The 19,767-nt window shown below is 40.7% G+C and overlaps 2 protein-coding genes and 1 long non-coding RNA gene across 7 annotated transcripts in view; 2 read left to right on the top strand and 1 right to left on the bottom strand.

Annotated features, from left to right (window-relative positions):
- Positions 1 to 19,767, top strand: part of LOC138745692 (uncharacterized) — a 157,377-nt gene that overhangs the window by 103,416 nt on the left and 34,194 nt on the right. The window lies entirely within an intron of this gene.
- Positions 1 to 19,767, bottom strand: part of LOC138745690 (equilibrative nucleobase transporter 1-like) — a 72,387-nt gene that overhangs the window by 28,452 nt on the left and 24,168 nt on the right. For 2 of the 3 annotated variants that reach the window (XR_011346409.1, XR_011346408.1), the window contains one exon: positions 6,802 to 6,921. Coding sequence is in view for 1 of the 3 variants with exons in the window: in XM_069902980.1 (XP_069759081.1) it covers positions 6,873 to 6,921 (49 nt within the window). In the remaining 2 variants the exon portion in view is untranslated. Of the gene's footprint in view, positions 1 to 6,726; positions 6,922 to 19,767 lie in introns of those variants that run through there. The other variant, XM_069902980.1, reaches the window with a different exon arrangement.
- Positions 8,470 to 19,512, top strand: LOC138745800 (probable G-protein coupled receptor 139). The gene is made up of 8 exons (XM_069903114.1): positions 8,470 to 8,560; positions 11,614 to 11,703; positions 12,964 to 13,082; positions 15,078 to 15,173; positions 17,523 to 17,617; positions 17,754 to 17,856; positions 17,956 to 18,049; positions 18,605 to 19,512. The coding sequence occupies exons 1-8, from the start codon at positions 8,470 to 8,472 to the stop codon at positions 19,510 to 19,512; spliced, it is 1,596 nt and encodes a 531-aa protein (XP_069759215.1).

The following is a 19,767-nucleotide window of genomic DNA, read 5'->3' as shown; positions in this document are numbered from 1 at the left end:
TTAGGTGAATATACATTGAGGAAATTCCAAAATTCTGAATATATTTGACATTTTATCATTACATATCTCCCTGCTGGATCTATTATTTCCTCTTCTATTTTGATTGGTACATTTTTATTGATTAATATAGCTACTCCTCTGGCTTTTGAATTATTTGATGCTGCCGTTACGTGCCCTACCCAATCTCTCTTTAACTTTTTGTGTTCCACTTCAGTTAGATGTGTTTCTTGTACGAATGCTATATCAATTTTTTCTTTCTTCAGTAAATTTAACAGCTTCTTCCTTTTGATTTGGTTATGTATTCCATTAATATTTAAAGTCATATAGTTCAACATGGCCATTTCATACTTTGTTTATCTTTCCTTTCCGTTTCCTCATCACCACCTTCCCTTCTTATCCATTTGTTTTCTTTTTTTGAACACATTATAAGACAACATTTCTAAAACATAAAATATTTCCACTATTCTCATATCTAAAATTCCTTTAACCCCAGTAGTCCCTCCCCTCTCTGAGTTGCCCTTTGTCCCTTGTTGGGCAACCACATCTCCCCTCTTCATTTGGATTTTTGAACCAGCTCGCAAGAGTCAACTTATTTCGCAGTGACTGTAATTCTTCCCCACCCAGCCCCCCACTTAATTCTTCTTCTAAATATATAGTTTGTTGTCATTTTTGTTCTTGTTACATCTCATCATCTCTCTGTCTGTTTTGTAGTTGTTCTGCAAATTTTTGTGCTTTTTCCGGATCCGAGAACAGTTTGCTTTGCTGCCCCGAAATAACTATTTTAAGCACCGCTAGATATTTTAACATAAATTTATAACCTTTTTTCCATAGGGTCGTTTTTGCTGCGTTAAACTCCTTCTTCTACTTCAGGAGTTCAAAACTTATGTCTGGGTAGAAAAAAAATTTTTGATCCTTGTATTCCAGTGGTTTTTTTGTCTTCTGTTATTTTTTTTCATTGCCTTCTCCAATATATTTTCTCTTGTTGTATATCTTAAGAATTTTACTAGAATGGATCTTGGTTTTTGTTGTGGTTGTGGTTTAGGGGCTAATGTTCTGTGTGCCCTTTCTATTTCCATTTCTTCCTGTAATTCTGGTCTTCCTAGGACCCTGGGGATCCATTCTTTTATAAATTCTTTCATATTTTTGCCTTCTTCATCTTCCTTAAGGCCCACCATCTTTATATTGTTTCTTCTATTATAATTTTCCATTATATCTATCTTCTGAGCTAACAGCTCCTGTGTCTCTTCAACTTTTTTTATCAGATTCTTCTAATTTCTTTTTTAAGTCATCTACTTCCATTTCTATGGCTGTTTCTCGTTCTTCCACCTTGTTCACTCTTTTTCCTATATCTGTCATGATCATCTCTAATCTATTCACTTTTTCTTCTGTACCTTTTATTCTTCTTTTTATTTCACTGAATTCTTGTGTCAGCCATTCTTTAAAGAATTTTTTATCCATGTACTTGCCCTTCCCTTCATCTTCCATTTCTCTGTGCTCTTCCTCCTCTTCTTCTGAGTCCACTCCAGGATCTGTGTCCTTTACCTCTGTCTCTTCTGGTTTTCTTGTTGGGTTGTTTGTTTTATTTTGTTGGGTATTTTTGTTCTTCTTATTTTTATTAAAGGTGCCTTGGTGTTGGTCTTCTTCCTCTGGGTTGGTCATCTGTTGTTTCTTTGATTTCCTATTTTTATTCTCTTCCTTCTTGTTCCCGTTATTTTCTATGTTTTCCTGTTGGGAGCCTTGCTGTCGTGTTATACTTGTCTGTTTCAGCTTTGGAGATTTACTCCTCAGCTGGTCCCCCCTCCTGTCGGTGTTGTTTTTGTCTTGTGCATCGCGCACTTTTGTTTGGCTCCGTGAGCCATCTTTGTAGTCCTGCGCTTGGGGTTTCCACTGTCCTCAGGGAGCGGGCTTCTCTCTCCACGGCGGGCCTCCTCGTACAGGTAAGGCCTTCACCTCTCTCTTCCAACGTCTTTTCTTCTTCTTTTCTTCCCGTTGTTTTTGGTTTTTCTTTCTTTGCTGCCATTTTCTCCACACTTTTATTTTTAATTTGTTATGGTTTCTGTGTTTGTAGCTTTGCTTTTTCTTTACTTTTTTTAACTTTTTTGGAGAGGACTGGTATATTCTTACTGGTCACTACTCCATCTCGTGACTGATCCTCCCTGTGAAACTTCTCCATGAGTTGCTTCGCGATCTTCGTGGCTCTTTCAGCCAGCCCATGACCAGAGGTAAGTGGTCTGTCTCTATGGTCCAGGGTCTACCATTTATGTAGTCGTTCAATTTTGAGCAGGTGACAACTACTGCCAAAAACCCCTCTATTTGGGTGTATCTGGTCTCCGTGACGGTGAGCGACATGGATCCATCCTGCAGGCATGCTACACCCAAACCGTATTGAGACGCACCACAGGTTACCAAGACTGGTCGGACCACGTCATAGTACAATAGAACAGGTGGCCATGACATATGCCTGTTTAATGTGTGGAATGCATTTTGTTGTTGCCCCTGCCAGGACCAAACCACATCTTTATGCGTCAACTGCCTTAGCGGGGTGGTAAGATCACTAGTGTCCAGAATTAACTTGCTCGGGAAGTTGTCCATGCCCAGGAAAGGTTGTAATGTTGTTATGTCTGTCAGTACCGGCATTTCACTGATTGCTCTAGTCTTTGAAGGAAGAGTCTGGCTTCAGGCCTTCTCCTGTGAAAACATGGCCTACATAACCGACCTGGTTCAGCTGAAACCTGCAATTACGGGGGTTGAGATTAAGATTAATCTTCCGGGCTTTGACAAGTACCTTTCATTTAATTTGCATCGTGTTTTTCCAAGTTTTAATGTCATCAACAAGGATGGCACAGGAATACCCCGCCTAGATTTTCTCTATCAATCTTTGAAATACTTTGCTGGGCTGCATTGATTCCAAATGGCATTTGCAGGAATGTGATTCAGCCAAAACATGCTGAATGTGGTCAGCAGTGATGACTTGTAATCAAGTTTGATTTGTCAGAAGGAATTCTTTGCATCCAAAACTGAAAAAAGCAGTTGAGCTGCTCATCTGAGTGCCAACTTCCTCTGTGATATGCATCTGATTGTGTGGTCGTTTAAAGATGCATTGAGGCCTCTCGGGCTGATGCACATCCGGATTTCCTGTCCGTCTTTTTTCTAAGCAGCCACCATGGAGGACACCCACGCGTTGGGCTCGAAGACTGGGGTAATCACGCCCAGGCCCTGCATCCTGTCCAGCTCGGCTTTCATCCTATCCTTTATTGCTATCGGTATACGGCGCACCGGACGAACTACAGGCCTTCCTTCTGAGTCGAGCAGCATGGAGTAGGTCACTGGCAGTTTTCCCAGTTCTTTGGCCAGATTTATCTGGTTTACCGCTCTGCTGAACGAAACAAGGCCTATGTCCATGCTTGCGCTCAGGGGCGGCAGAGGAAGGATGTTTTCTTGGATTTTGATAAAAGTTAGTATGTGCAGCTGTCCCTGAACGTAACACCACAGTCTGAGCGGTAGCAGAATTTTGAGCACCATTACACTGAGCCCTGGTGCACGTCAAAGTTCTGGACTCAGCCCACTCCTATTCATACTACTGACCAATGGCTGAATCGCTGGAAACAGCTTCAACAGGGTCATCAAGTTTGCAGATGACCTCATCAGCAACAAAGATTAGTCGCACTGCTGCAAAAGGGTGGAAATCTTACAAAATGGTGTCAGAATAACAACCTGAGTCTCAAGATGGAGGAGATGATCGTGGACTTCAGGAGGGCCAGGAATGACCCCCATCCATTACACATCAACAATGCAAGTGGAGGGAATGGAGACCATGATGTTTCTTGGCGTTTACTTAGCTAGTCACCTATCCTAGACGCACAACATCTCCTCACTTGCCATGAAGACGCAACTGCAACTGCATTTCCTGAAAAGACTGAATCAGGCAAGGCTGCTGACCAGCGCTATGTCAACCTTCTACAGGACCATTAACGAGAACATCCTGGCAGGCCGCATCACATTGTGGTCCGGGTGCTGCAGAGAAATGGATTGGAGCTCCATTCAAAGGACCATTGAAGTAGCAGAGAAGATTATTGGAATCTCCCTTCTCCTCCCCCCCACCACCCATCGGTGAGCTACCGGGATCGTTGTCTGAAGAAGGGGCATAAGAGGTCTCCTTCCACCCTGCACACAGCATATGTCAGCTGCTTCCCTCAAGGAGGAGATACAGGAGTATCAGAGCCAGTACCACCAGGCAGAGAAACAACCTCTTCTCTGAAAGCTGAAGAGCAAAGGAACTGCTCACACTAACCATCATTTGTACAAAACAATATTTATCTAGTTATATATATATTGATAAAATACTTTTCCTGCACATGTATTATTTGCCTAAACGTGTGTTATGTCTGGTTGTGTGCCTGCATGTTTTTTGCACTGAGGACTGGAGAATGTTGATTAGTCAGGTTGTATGTGTACAATCAGATGACAATAAACTTGACATCATTCATATTGCACCTTCTGGCTGCAAGAGTTATAGATGTAGCAGAATTTGTCGATGTATCAAAGTAGGATTACTCACAGAGTATTTGGACAAGAGAGATGCTAAACTGGATCTTGTACTTGGTTTGTGAGAAGATCGTGCCTCACAAGCCACAGAATTTTTCTCAGAAGTTAACAAAAGAGGGGCCATAGCGTGTTGATGTGGATTTTAGTAAGGCATTTGATAAAGTCGCCCATGAGAGACTCGTTCAAAAGGGCATGAGGCTTGAGATCCAAGGAACATTTAACCATTTAACCATATACCAGAAACAGGCCATCTGCAATTTCCTTACAAATTTTCTCCTCTATTTCTCACTCCCCACTAAGTGGTCTATAATACAACCCTATAAGTGTAACCTCTCTTTTCCAATTTCTCAGTTCCACCCATACAACCCCCTGGACAAGCCCTCCAGCCTAAGCACCACTGGAATATTTTCCCTGACAAGCAATGCTACACCACCCTCTCTTCCCCTCCAATGCTATCACACTTAAAGCAGCAAAATCCCGGACTATTTAGCTGCCAGTCATAACCGTCCTGCAACCACTTCACACTGCCATGTCACACCACCAAGTGTCTATCCACACCTTCAGCTCGTCCACCTTCCTTATAATACTCCTAGCGTTAAAGTAAATGCATTTCAGAGATTTCACACATATTTCTCTCTGTCCCTATCTTTACAGTCACCTCTGCTATTCCTTTCCATCATCTCCCCTCCATAACTGAATTGGAGATAATTGACTCTTGAATATATGGATCCCTGCTGGGATATAAAACTCTTTGTGATTTTTATAAATGACCTCAATGAAGAAGTGAAAGAATGGGTCATTAAGTTTGTGAAAGATATAGATATTAACCTTACGTGCGGAACTTTATCAAAAGCCTTACTAAAATCCAAATAGATCACGTCCACCTTTTTTTGTCACCTCTTCAAAAAACTCAAAAAGGTTCGTCAAACATGACTTTCCCTTGACAAACCCATGCTGGTTGCCCCTAATCAATTCCTGCCTATCCAGATATGCATATATACTATCTCAAAGAATACCCTCCATAACCATCCCCACCACCGAAGTCAAACTTACTGGCCGATAATTACTTGGCCTACACCTACTGCCTTTTTTGAACAACAGAACTACATTTGCAACCCTCCAATCCCACGACACCATACCCTCCTCCAGTGATCGTTGAAAGAATCACTGGCAGAGCCCCCGCTATTTGCTCTCTGGCCTCCCTTAACGTCCTGGGGAAAATCCCATCAGGACCAGGAGACATCCACCTTTATAACCCTAGAAGCTCCAAAAACCTCTCTTTATTAATCCCTATCTTTCCATAACTAAGCCATTTGCCTCACTTATCTCACGTAGTCCAGCGTCCCTTTCCTTCGTGAATACAGAAGAGAAAAAATTGTTCAATATCTCTCCCATCTCATACAGGTTCCTGACATAGTCCACCGGTCCCATCATCCAGTGGACCTACTCTATCCTTAACCCTCCTTTTACTGTTCACGTATCTGTAAACACCCTTAGGAGTCGCTTTCACCTTATTAGTTACGGACACCTCATGCCTTCTTTTTGCCTTTCTAATTTCTCTCTTGAGGTTCCTTCTGCAGTCTAAGTAATGACTATACCTCTCCTCAATCTTCTGTTTCTTATATTTAGCATGGGCCTCCCTCTTGTCCCTAACCAACTTCTGAATTTTTCTAGATAGGGTTAGAAAAATGTAGATTAGAAGCGAAGGAAGGAGAAATGCAAAGAGATGAAGCAAAAAGCCAAAGGCAGCTTGAGCTTTAGTCAGAAAAAGGTTGAACCAAGGAAGCATAAAGATGGAGTTTGAGAGACATAGGCGATTCATCGGCTGGTCTTGGTGAGAGTTTTATGACAGGTTGGGGTGTGAAGTTAGTTCCTCCATTTTATGAGGTGGAAATTGATAAATAATTTCAGAATTTTGAGAAAATTGAGAGTTTCAAAGGGCCAAGAGACCATTTGTCCCTAGTGTTGCAGAGTGTGATTGAAAGGAAGGTTCAGCAGGCTCTTACAATTCAACAAGCTGATAATTATGAGATTGTAAATCAAGCTGTGCTTAATGTTTATCGAATCATAAAACAGGAAATAGACAATTCAACACCCCCCCCCCGCATTATAATAATAACAGTTTTGATACTGAATTTCCTCCACACATTCATCCAGCATATTTTCTAGCATGTTAACTCCCTCCGGGCTCGAATAAAATGCCCCCCTACCAGAAACCCTCCTGCATTCTGACTGTGAATCATTTAAGTTCTTCACCTGATGTTCTGAGGCTTTTTGGATCATTTCATTTCTGCTGTTCCTCCTTCATTTTCCTCTTTAATTGGGCACTATTTGTTCGGTGATAAACAAGTCGAGAGTGGCAGATGCTCTTCGGAGCTATAAAAAAAAGTTTTCCCGGGTATTTAATGGTTACTTTTTGGTGCGACAGCCCTTTACGTATCATTTACAACATCGATACCCATATATTCTAAATATAAGTTCCACATCTTAAGAAAACAGGGATAATTATTTCGCAAATTATAAGTTATCTTTTCCAAATACAGACACGATTGTAATTCATTATTCCATCTTTGTATATTCAATTGCACATCATTTTCCTACTCTACATGTTCCTGCTACAGCAAACCCTAATCGGATAAATGCTAGTTGTGGTTTATCCATCCACAACCTTGTCGTTAACCCAATAAACACATCATTGGGTCCAGTTGCAGATCCCTTTTAAATAAATCTCTCAAAAACTTTCTAAATTTTGCCCCAAAAGGTTTAACTTTTATGCATACCCCAGCTGAGTGTAAGAAAGTTCCTGTCTGTTCCCCACATCTCTGAAAATACTTTTCAAACTATCAAGTTCTCTTATCTCCATTTTGGGACTGTGTAGGTTTGCATCTCAATACATTCCAGAAACTGTTCCAATTCATTGGCAATGTTTTGTTCTTGCATGAGGCTTTTCTCTCGTTTCGACACACCTGTACTGTCTTCCAGCATGTGATTTGCGGTGACCGCTTGAATTAATTCTTTAAAGCCATCCTGCCTGAAACGTGTCATTCATGGTCAAATTGGATCTCGCCATGTTGCATTGAAGTGGGGGAGACACAATGTCACTATTCCCGGTAGAAAGCTTTGCCAATTAGTCTCATGTTATTTTCCTTTCTTTGGGTGCTCTTAATGAAATCCTTCAACAGAGGAGTATATGTCCCAGCGGTAATTTCACCAGGGTTTCGTCATTGTTTTCCTTCACTTCGTCAAAATCGTTATTTTTAACTCTGAAACATCAGTTCCTCGGGAGATCCCTCTAGTCTATAAAATCTGTGGAAAGGTATCTCCTCCAGAAGTTCATTCGAAGTGATCCACCGGCACAGAAAGGAACAGTAGTTGCACGTTGAAAATGCTGGGAGTGTATCAGAGTGTAGCCAAGGTGCTTTATGTGATCATTGCTTTGATTGGAGTTCCTGGTAAGTTACGTCAAGGGGTTAATTTTCGTGTTTGGAGCGGTATATCGAACAATCAGCCATCCCTCTCATTCAGTCAACAATCTTGAATTTCTGATATCAATGCGTTAGCTTTGAGTTTATTGTAGCAATGTGAAAACACTGCACCCTTCCAACCAATGTAGCCCCGCTTACACCCAATAAACTGACAAGCCTGGTTGACAGGGTGGGAGTTAATCGTCGTCCCCGAGGAAATCACAGCGAGAGTCTGCAGGCACCTTGTTCGGTTCGAGTACGGATTACTGGGGCTGTCACACCGTAACCCTAACGCTGCCAAGCAGATGACTGTTTGCAAATCGCGAAAGCATTTGTCCCAGACCATTGTGCACAGAGATGGTAGATTTAATAACAACTCCTTAATTCAGATTCCTTCTACTTGCTGTTTATTTTTCAATGCAGTTTGAATGTACGTTCACACGTTCCTATTGAGGGCCCAATGGAATTTTTCTCCAAAGATCTGCCCAGTCCCACGTTGTACTTTGCAGTGCCTTACTTATTTAATCACGATATTGGTCGAGTGACCAATCGTCAGATATGATGAGCCTGAATGAAATGAAATAAACATGAACATCTGTAGACACCGTGGTTGGAATAAGAACACAGTGATTGAGAAAGTCAGCCAGTCAAGCAGTCTGTTGCAAAGATTTTTTTAAAAATACAAAACCGACGTTTGGGTGCTCGAACCCTTCATCAAAGTATGAAAAATGTCAGCAGGCGTCCAAACAAAAGAGTAGGCGATAGATGGAGAAGGGAGAGAGGGGACAGCAGCGATTAAGGGGAGGATGGATGGCTTGGTGAATACACGGGGTAAGGATGGACAGAAGGGGGGAATAAGATGAGGGCAGGTTAGCAGGACCCGAGAAAAAGTGCATGTTAATGCTATCTGGCTGGAAAATCAGGTATTCTTCCTCCAATTTTTGGGTGGTCTTGGTGAGGTAGTACATAAGGCCATTGACACACATGTGAGTATGGGGGTGTGACACAGAACTGAAATTATGAAATAGGTCACAAAGTTTAATTTATCGCAAAATGCATTTTACTTTTTTATATGACTAATCTAGTTTTGAAAATTTGAAATCAAATGGGAATTAAGAAATAAGAGAATTGTTTTGAAACTAGTTTTTTTTTACTTTTCACCAAATGAAAGAACAATTAAAGTCCCAAATAATACTTTTTTGTTATCATCAGGTTAGATGTTTGATATTACCTTGGCAGAATTAATTAGCAATATTGATAAGTAAAAGGGGTACAAATAAGTTTATTTCACAAATGCATAGACTATTTCAAAACTTGCTCCCAAGTTAGCAATTCACAAATAAAGATTAAGATTCAAATAGCTGAAAATAATTGTAACCAATTATGTTAAGAAAAACTGACAAAAACATTTAATGTGGAGGCATAATTTCACATCAATTATATTTAACTCCTCAAAATTTAAAAAGAGTTGAATCAAACGTTGTCAGATTTATGTTTTCAATGTGACGTGGAGTTGTTTCTTTTGTCATTCTAACTGGGATTGTTCTAATGTAAAGCCTTTCTGGTTAGAGTTCAAAAATTTCTTGGAGAAAATATTGTGCTAAACTCCCACAGGATCCGATGCTATTTTGGGTAATAATAAAGTAGTTAGTTCTAAATTAAGAACTCTGTATAAAACTAAACTTTTACGATAGGCTTTAAGCTGTTTCTAGGAAGTGTATAGGCATTATCTGGAAATCATTTATGGATTTAAGATGGTGAATTGGAATGAGGAATTGAGTTCTTGAATTCTTCTTGAGAAAAGAAGGTAATTTACATAATAAATATATTATTATGGCCCCTCTAGTCCACAGCGAACTGGGTAATCTCCTCTAGTCCCATCTACCTGCATCCTGCCCATAACCCTCCATTCCCCTTCCATCCATATATCAATCCAATTTTTCCTTGCATGACAAAATTGACCCTGCCACCATTACTTCCCCTGGAAGCTCAATCCACACTCTCTGAGTAAAGAATTTCCTCCTCATGTTACTTCTAAATTTTGCCCTTTAACTCTTACCTCATGACCTCTTGTTTCAATCTCTCCTACTCTCAAGGAAAAATGTATCCATATCAACTCTATCTGGCCCTCTTATAATCTTAAATACCTCTGTCAAGTCCCCTCTCAACCCTCTTTGCTCCAAGGAATAAATACCTAATTTTCTCAATCTCATCTTTCTAATCTAGATACTAAAACGCAGATAACATTTTCCTAATCCTTCTCTGCACTCTGTCTACCTTGTTCATATCCTTTCTATGATCTGGTGACCAGACTGCACACAGTACTCTAAATGTGGCCTCACCAATGCCTTGAACAATCTCAACATCACTTCCCAACTCTTATATTCTATGCATTGATTTATAAAGGCCTGCATACTTAAAGCCTTCTTCACCACCTAAACCACATGAGATTCTACCTTCAGGGACAAATGAACCATTATTCCGGGATCTTTCTGCTCCACTGCATTCCTCAATGCCCTCCCATTTACTATGTTTTGATTATGCCTACCAAAATTAAGCTCTACAATCTTTGAAAACCTTCATTATCCACAATTCCACCTATTTTAGTATCATCATATTTACTAATCCAATTTACCTCCCCATCATCCAGATTATTAATGTATATCTCAAACACCAAAGGTCCCAACACTAATTCTTTGGGCACACTGTTTGTCACTGGCCTACAGCCGGCTAATTATCCACTAGGACTCTCTAGCATCTCCCTTCCAACTACCGTTGAATCCATTTGGTCATCTCAAAATCTAATACCTAACGACTGAATCCTTCCTAACTAACCTGCTATGCAGAGTCCTTACTGAAGTCCATATAGACAACATCCACTGCTCTACCACCGTCAACCTTCCTAGTCACCTCTTCAAAAAAATTCAACAAAATTGGTCAAACATGAACTTCCACGCACAAATCCGGGTTGAGTGTTCTTGATCAGAGCCTGTCTCTCTAGATACTTATATATACAATTTCGAAGAACGCTTTCCATTAGTTTACCTAGAATAGACATCCAACCTACAGGCCAATAATGAGTATGTCTACTCCTCAAACCCTTGTTAATCAAAGGAAATACATGTGCAATATGTCAATCCCCCGACACTTTCTTCTTCTTTGGCTTGGCTTCGCGGACGAAGATTTATGGAGGGGGTAAAAAAGTCCATGTCAGCTGCAGGCTCGTTTGTGGCTGACAAGTCCGATGCGGGACAGGCAGACACGGTTGCAGCGGTTGCAGGGGAAAATTGGTTGGTTGGGGTTGGGTGTGACATCTGAAACAAAATGACTGTCAGAGCCTCTGCTATTTCTTCACTAACTTCTTTCAAGGCCCTAGGGAAAATCCAGTCGGGACATGGAGACATCCACCTTTCTAAGCTTCAAAAGCTCCAGTACTTCCTATTTCTTAATTAATATAGTCTCCATAATTACCCTCTTTGCCTCATTTACCCTGCACAATTCAATATCCTACTCCTTATTATATACCGAAGAAAAGAAATTGTTGAAGATCTCCCCCATATCTTCATGTTAATTTAGCTAAAGATGATTTTTTGTCATGCTACAGTTACAAATCTTGGTTATATAGTTGATCAAGGAACATTGGCACTTGTGCATGAGAAATTTCATAAAATTTCTGAGTTTGCTATACCCACGGGTAAGAAAGCTTTTAGAAGATTTTTTTCCAAAATGGTAGGGTACTATAGAAGGTTCCGTAAACATTTTGCTGAGATTTCCATACATCTGACTAAACTTATGAAAAAGAGTGAAAATGTTTATTTGGACATGTATTTGTCAGGGAACATCTGACAAACTATGTCATTTTATGTTGCAACCTGTGCTTAAATGGCTTGAATTTGTAAGCTATTTTCTTCAGTAATAGATGTGAGTGATGAGGGTCTATGAGCTCCTTTATTTCAAAAACTGATTGTGATAATATTGAACATTCAGAGGATTACATATCTAAGAACCATAATCAAGAACTATTCTGCTATTTAGTAAAGAATTATTTTCCCTTGTACAGGCTTTGCAACAATTTGAGTTTTATATTTACAATGTTATGGGATCAATTATTGTTTACATGGATCATAATCCATTAGTGTTTTTCAGTAAAATGAAACATATAATTGTTCAATTGAAGTTTAATTTTGCAAGAATATGACTTAGGAATAACTGATTGAAAGGCAAGGATAATGTAATTACTGATTGCCTTTACAGATGTTGAAATTGTAATGTTGAAAAAAATTATCGTTGTGTCTATAAACAGAATGTAAAATTATCCAGATAAATGGTAGATTGATGTTCAAATTTATGATCTTTTAGAAGCTTAAAATTTCATCAGTGGGAAAATGATGTGACAGAATTTGGTTATCAATATTTATTTATAAAATATAACTTGGTCTGTGGGTGGACAGGGATGCACAAAGTCACACACATAATTCTTTAAGATGGAAAATAGTCTTGGAGTCCGTGCATCTGTGGAAAAACAGCGCAAGAAAGATCAGAATGAACGCTTCCTTCATTTTCTGGAAAAATAACGTGCTGAAAATGGCGTATATTCAAGTGAGCAAGTACTTGCTTCATTGACCTCTGTACACAGGCCTAAGTGCTGGAAACGTGTTTCACGCTTTCGAAGAAGACATGAAAACTTTAAAGACAGAAATAATGTCACCTGATTAAAGACGCTTCAAGAAGCTGCATTTTCATATTGTTCAAGACGACATCTGGTCAGAATTACAGACAATCTCAGAAGGTACTGTTGTGTTCTCTGCTTAACATGGGAGATACACAGATTCAGTGGCAATGAAGAGAATCCACTTCACCGTCTCATTGAATAGAAGGCGATTCTACTGCGTCCTTTTGTACATAGGCACTTCATTTAACCCTTTACTTTGTGAAATTATTGTGTTAAATACAGATTCTGAAACCTTCATGGAAAAGAAAGCAAAATTGTACATAGCTCATATGAAGAGACAATTCTCTGAAAAACCCTCTACAAAAACATGCTTGAGTTTTGAGGAGTCTGATGTCTCACGCGTACACTATAATTGCTTTTGAACAGCAGTAACGACTTTGAGATTCAACACAAATATTTTATGGATTGAAATATAAAATCATCTCTTCATAATTATGCCTGAGTTATAATTGGTTTTTTTTTCCACACACAGACACAAAAAGAGATTTGAGCATAATGGGGTTAAGTTAGAATTACGTTTAGAGTTCAATAAGAAGTGTTATGTTATTAATAGGTGTGCAGGTACACCACCGGGCTACTGCAGGGAACAACCTCTGTACCTGCACGAGTGTAAGGGGGCAGGACAACACCTGTCCGGCTGTCAATCACTCTCTGGCCTGCACAGGCCTCCTGAAGCCTCACTCAGAGTTACTGCAGCTACAGCCAGCCTGTCTCTGTGGAAGTCTTTGTGGATTAAAGCCTGTTGTACAGTCTTTACCTTGTGTGTGTCTGATTCTGTCTAACAGCATGCCACAATAGGTATTAATAAAATTTATTGTTTTGAGATACAATTGTCTGTGGTGTATTTTGATTTGTACTTATAAAATTGGAGTCTCATCAGTGAATTTGGAGTCTCACCAAATTTGAAGATAATTGTTCATTTAATTACTAATTTGTTTGGTAAAATTTCTTTTTGAAAGTCAATGAAAAGACTTGCGTGTGTGCGTGTGTGTGAGAGATGATAAAAACTGATATACAAATATGATCATGAAGAAACTAAAATAGATACATGGGTAAATGAATGAAGCCAGTACAAACAGGATGAGACATGGATATTAGAATGTAGGAAGCAGAATCAGTCTGAGAAAGATAAGAATCTCCTAGCCTTTAGACAGAATCAGCAAGTTCACCGTATGAATGAGATAAGGATAGACAATAGATAATAGAATGTAGGAAGTAGAGTTTTTCTTCTTTGGCTTGGCTTCGCGGACGAAGATTTATGGAGGGGGTAAAAAGTCCACGTCAGCTGCAGGCTCGTTTGTGGCTGACCAGTCCGATGCGGGACAGGCAGACACGATTGAAGTAGAGTTAGTCTGAATGAAATAAGGGTCTTCTAGCCCCAGATAGAATTAGTGAGTTTGCATATGTAATTAGTAAGCCTTAGACAGTATTAGCCAGTTCTACATATGAAGAGGACACAGCCCTGAGGGTCGGGAAGGTGTAAATTAGAACAAAGACAGGGTTGTGAATAAGGACAATGAGGATAATGACATGATGAGACACCGACAGGATACCCCCTGGTCCTCCAAGTGCACAGAAACAGCACGTAGGGGCAGGCAGGATTACCTAATGCCAAACCTCTCCAGGAGGCAGAAGAATGTAAGGGGGGGGGGGGGTATTCCTATACTGAAATAAACTGTATAAAAGTTGGGTGAGCCCCAGTGTATGTGTGTATTCCCAGGGTAAGGGGAAGCACCCAACTTTGCATTGTTGTATAATAAATGTTCTTTGTTCTCAATTTTTGTCTCGAGCAATTTCTGTGAAGGTACTTCTGTTTCTAACGTGTAAACTTGTCAATATTGTACCCTACAGTGAAAGGAGTGGACAGTTGGCCAGAATCTGGGGAATTTGCTTTAATCCATCCCCAAGTTTAAGTTAAGGCCAAGTGACACATTCCAAAATGGCCAATATTCTGTGATATTTGTCGATGAGTTTGCTCACAAGGTGAAATTTGTGCCCAATGGACATTTTCAAGAAAGAAATATACAATTAATTTAGGAACTAAATGAGGAATCGGAGGAAGAAGAACAATATACTGTGAAAATTGATTTTAGGGAGGTGGAAGTCCATGAGGCCCACCAAGAATCAAGCAGAGAAGAATAGAGGGGGCGACCTCCCCGAGAAAAAGTTCGAAAATAGGACCTCAACGTGTTTTCTAATAGAACTCTTGCTTCACAAAATGAGTATGTACAACATTTCAATGTGAAGGATTGACGATGACTGGACGATCACACTCAATAAAAAAGCCAAGACATTGGCAAAAGAAGCTCCGGCTTAACCGGTACCTCTTCAAATAGTGCGGGGGATGGGGGGACCTGCCTCGACTTCTCATCAAATGCGACAGGTGGAAAGACTTTGGCAAGAATTCTAAGGACTGGGACAACTTTTCACGGGTGTGTAAAATGTTATGAAAGAGCTCGTTGCTTCGGGGTACATGGAAGGAAGCGGGTACATGGATGGATGGGCTGCATAAGGGTGAAGCAATAAACGATCTATCAGAAATAATGTCTGGCACTGAGAGAGATATCGGTAAACATGATGATCAGATGGACAGGCAAATTCTTTTAGATAAACTTGATCGAACTTCAGTCGGAGAAATAATTTGAGAATATTTGGCCCAAGAGATGGTGCAGAGGGCAGCGATGCGGTGAAATGTTTCGAGACTTGGATTTCTCAAGTCTTTCATATTGACAAACTCAGCGATCATGTTGCCATTGAATGTAATCGTCGAATGCTTGGACCGACGGAAACCCACCCTCGATTTGTTCTACTAAGCTTCAAAGACAGAGGGAAAATCTTGAGAGTTTCATTTGAATATTCAGGAAATACCTGCTCTCCAATAAAATGAGAAAATACAGAGATTGGGGGATTTTTTCCAGACTTTGCAACTCCCAGACGTTAAAAAAGAAGTATTGTTTGGCTGCCCAGTTAAGATGTTTGGCCTCTTTCTTCAATACAACCCCTCCTAAATGGGTACGTATGTGATTACAAAGAATGAATGAAACTGTGATTAAAGATTTTATTTATAAATGGAAAAACTTGACATTCGCCATGATGTAATAGGATTCTAAACATATGGCTACAAAATGAGATCAGTCATCTTGCAGACTGCAATAACGATGGTGTCTTCATGTCATTTCAACAAATCAAGTAACCCTATAGAATTCCAAATGGTACTTTTGGAGGTGTGGTGGAGAGATTATAGGGAAATGTGGATGAGGGTGGGGGGGGGGGTTAGAGTGGGGAAGGAGAATAAGGGGTAACTTGAGAGAGGGGGTAAGATGAGGTCTGAAAGTCAGGGGTCTGGGGAGAAGAGGGAGGCAATGAGGGGGTGATGGGGTGCAGTAGGAAGTCATGTGGGGGATAGGCTAGGGTAAATATTAGAAAGGTAGATGAGTGGGTAGGACAACATATACCTGGATATTGAGGAGTATAAGGAGTTCTGGAAACCTATACCTTTATTGAGGATTGATGTTGGACGATGATTCTGCTGTCCTCAAGTCTAAGGGATATTGATACTTCTTTAAAAAGATGGCAAAATTTATTCAGGAATGAAGGAGAATAAAGTTATATCTTCACATAACAAGAAGAGAATGCAGGATTTTCAAGTGTGCTGTTCACTAGGGGCTCAGAAATGATTTCCCATCAATGAGAGATCTGATATCAAATGATAATGCAAGATACCACTGATCTGCCTTCAAAACTGACGACAAACATATACGCTTCACCTATGTCAATTCCCCAAAGGTCTGACGGGAAAAGCCAGAGAGCATTTGTGGATAGTTGCCTGTAACTCTTGGGCTGCAGAGGGATCAGTGACCATTGTTATCACAGATATGGATGATAACATGGTAAACTGGATCAGCACGCGTGCATGAACAATGAAGGCATTGTGTACAGCGAAAAACGTTTTCAAAGCATTATGGAAAATGGTTGAAATTTTTTTTTGTGGACAAATGTCCGGTGTGGCGATATGGAAGGGCAAACCTAGAAAAGACAATGGAAGAATGCTCAAAAATGGGGTAGGACAGCGAGATCCACAATTTACTGAAATTAGCGTCACAGATAGATAGGGTTGTAAAGAGACCTTTTGACATATTGGCCTTCATAACTCAAAGTATTGAGTAGGGATGTTATTGTAAAGTTGTATAGAGACATTGGTGAGAATAGCTTTGGAGTATTGCGTGAAGTTTTGGTCACTTATGTACAGGAAAGATAATACATTATAAAAAGTACAGAAAAGATTTATTTGGATGTTGCCATAACTTCAGAAACAATCACAGGCAAAGGTTAAACAGGTAAGACCTTATATCCGGTGGCGTAGAAGAACGAGGGCGATTTGATAGCGGTATTCAAAACTATGATTGGGTTAGAAAGAATAAATGCAGGTACTCCTGCTCCACTGAGGGTAGATGAGATTCAAACAAGAGTATATGAGTTAAGAGTGAAAATAGAACAAAGTTTCGGTGGAACATGAGGGGGAATTTCTTCTCACAGCAAGTGGGGGGGGGTAGGAGGAACAAGTTGCCAGCTGAACTGGTGAATGTGGGGTACATGGAAGGAAGCGGGTACGTGGATGGAAGAGGTATGGGTGTAATCAGTGAGACAAGGCAAAAAAAAAGTTTTGGTGCAGACTAGAAGGGCTCTCTTCCTGTGCTGCAATTATCTCTGGTTTCATCGTTGCCAATTCATAAATGTATTGACGAAGAGATTTATCGAACAGTGAAATTGTGTCTATTCAGACACTTGAGGAGATGATGATCAGGGATGGTGTTGAATTTGCCAACAATTGGTCCATATTCCTTTCTGCCGCTCCAATCAATGTCCATCTTCAACTGTATTTTGAATGCATCCATCGTCTGGAAACTTGTTCCATCAACTCACAGAAACCTACATAATATATTGTTGCTCCTCTGGCTAATTACAATATTTCCCCCTCTCTAATATTATTAAGTCTACCCATCTGGTTTTAGGCGGGACTGCCCTTGGAATACGATTGCAATCATGGTCTTAGTCGCCAAGCCTCATAATTTGATGAACCTCTCCAAGGCAGAGAAGACATTCATTGAAAAAAGGGTTCCAACCCATCATTATATCACAGATCCTCCAGTCCCATATCCTACTAAATGTTCTATGAATCATATTCGGATTACTCCCATCCTTTACTCACCCTAGCGACCAGAAGTGCGCAACGTACTGCGTGTCACCAAGGCTTTGAACAATTATCATTTGATGACAAACACTGCAAAGTGCATTTTGTGCCATAGAGGTAAGCTGTTTTATACGACAACAATATTGCAACGGCATTAAGGTTGGACGTGTTTTGATGCCACAACAGGGCATGCGATTTTCATGCAATCAATATTAGAAGAGAGCCTGAGAATACAGCAATGGGACATACAAATGAATAAATGTATTCCACTGGGAAAAAAATAACATAATTTAAGAAATAACATCACAGTATTCGAACAAATTTGGAAACCGTACATGGAACACAACAGAGAAGTCCTACCGCGGACCTCCACCGCCTAAAATGACAGGAGAGGAAGATGAAATTAACTGACCCAGTATGTAAAAGTAGATGACACAAATTTCTTGTTTACTTTCATTGTGTGATGACATCGTTTAATGGGTTTAATGTATCATATAGGTTGAACGTTGAGTGGATGGGGAGGGGGGTGAAGGAGGGAGGGGGGAAAGGGGAGAAAATGACACTGTGTATATTCAAGAGGGAAATGTTTATGTGTATTTTGGTCAGTATGGTTCATAGTGTGAAAATAACATGTTCAGAAGTGACGTGTCCCTCTTCTCCTTTTCCCTGAAGTGAATCTCCTGGCAATTGTGATCCTGTCCCGGGGCAAGTGCGGTCTCTCCACCTGCACGACTCACTACCTGGTGGCCATGGCTGCGGCCGACAGTCTGGTCATTCTGACCGAGGTGATACTCCGTCAACTCAAGTCCATCTATTTCCCAGCCTGTTTTCTGAACCTCACACCTTTGTGCGCTGTCACGCGGGTCCTTTCATTTGCATCCAGAGACTGTTCCGTCTGGTTCACCGTCACTTTCACCTGGGATAGATTTGTTGCCATTTGTTGGCGGGAACTGAAGGCAAAGTATTGCACTGCGAAAACGGCAGCTGTGGTTCTGGTAATAACCACTGGGGTTTTCTCTCTGCAAAATGTCCCTTATTACTTTGCGCTTCAGCCAAGGGAGATGATTGATAATGTGCCGTGGTTTTGTGGACCGAGGCCAGAGTTTTTCACTGATGCGAGATGGGTGGGATTTAACTCACTTGATACAATCTTAACCCCACTCTTCCCTTTCGCTGTAATTCTTCTGTTGAACGCTCTGACCGTCAGACACATTTTATTGGCCAGTCGGGTCCGTCAGTCATTGAGGGGTCAAAGCAAGGGGGCCAAATACAGAGACCCAGAGCTGGAGAGTAGGAGGAGGTCTGTGGTTTTACTTTTCACCCTGTCCGGTAGCTTCGTCTTCTTGTGGCTCACGACCGTCGTGGAATTTCTCCAGTATCAAATTGCTGGGGCGGGAATGGAGACAAAAGATTCTGAATGGATTTTTCATTCCCTCGGCTTCTTGTTGAGTAATCTCAGCTGCTGCACCAACACGTTTATTTATGCAGTGACTCAACCCAAATTCAGGGAGCAGACGAAGAGCGCGGTGAAATATCCCATCGCATCTGTGCTTGGAGCTCACCACAAATCCAAGGCATGAGCTCAACTCAGAGGCGGCCAGAAATTCTCCCATACAATTCCCGCCACAAATCCAGACTGCCAGACCTGGACCAAGTTTCACATCGCCCTTGGACTTTATGGAGCTCAGGCTCCATCTCCTCGAGAAGTTCTTTCTATTCCATCGTCGGGAGATTCTATTTTTTTGGCATGAAGGTAGCTGTTTCCCTTAATCACTGGCTATGGAGGACTTCATCGGTCACTCATATATGCTCTCCCAACATTTGGACTTACTCCA

This window comes from Narcine bancroftii, chromosome 11 (assembly GCF_036971445.1).
Source record: "Narcine bancroftii isolate sNarBan1 chromosome 11, sNarBan1.hap1, whole genome shotgun sequence".
Classification (NCBI taxonomy): domain Eukaryota; kingdom Metazoa; phylum Chordata; class Chondrichthyes; order Torpediniformes; family Narcinidae; genus Narcine; species Narcine bancroftii.
The sequence above is the reverse complement of the archived record's forward strand: the minus strand, read 5'-3'. Positions and strand labels throughout refer to the sequence as shown.

Coding starts and splice junctions, on each gene's coding strand:
- LOC138745800 (XM_069903114.1), top strand. CDS start 8,470: ATGGAATTTTTCTCCAAAGATCTGCCCAGTCCCACGTTGTACTTTGCA. Junction 11,704..12,963: donor TGAGTTTGCTATACCCACGG/GTAAGAAAGCTT, acceptor TGTTAAATACAG/ATTCTGAAACCTTCATGGAA. Junction 13,083..15,077: donor AGGAGTCTGATGTCTCACGC/GTACACTATAAT, acceptor CTCTTCAAATAG/TGCGGGGGATGGGGGGACCT.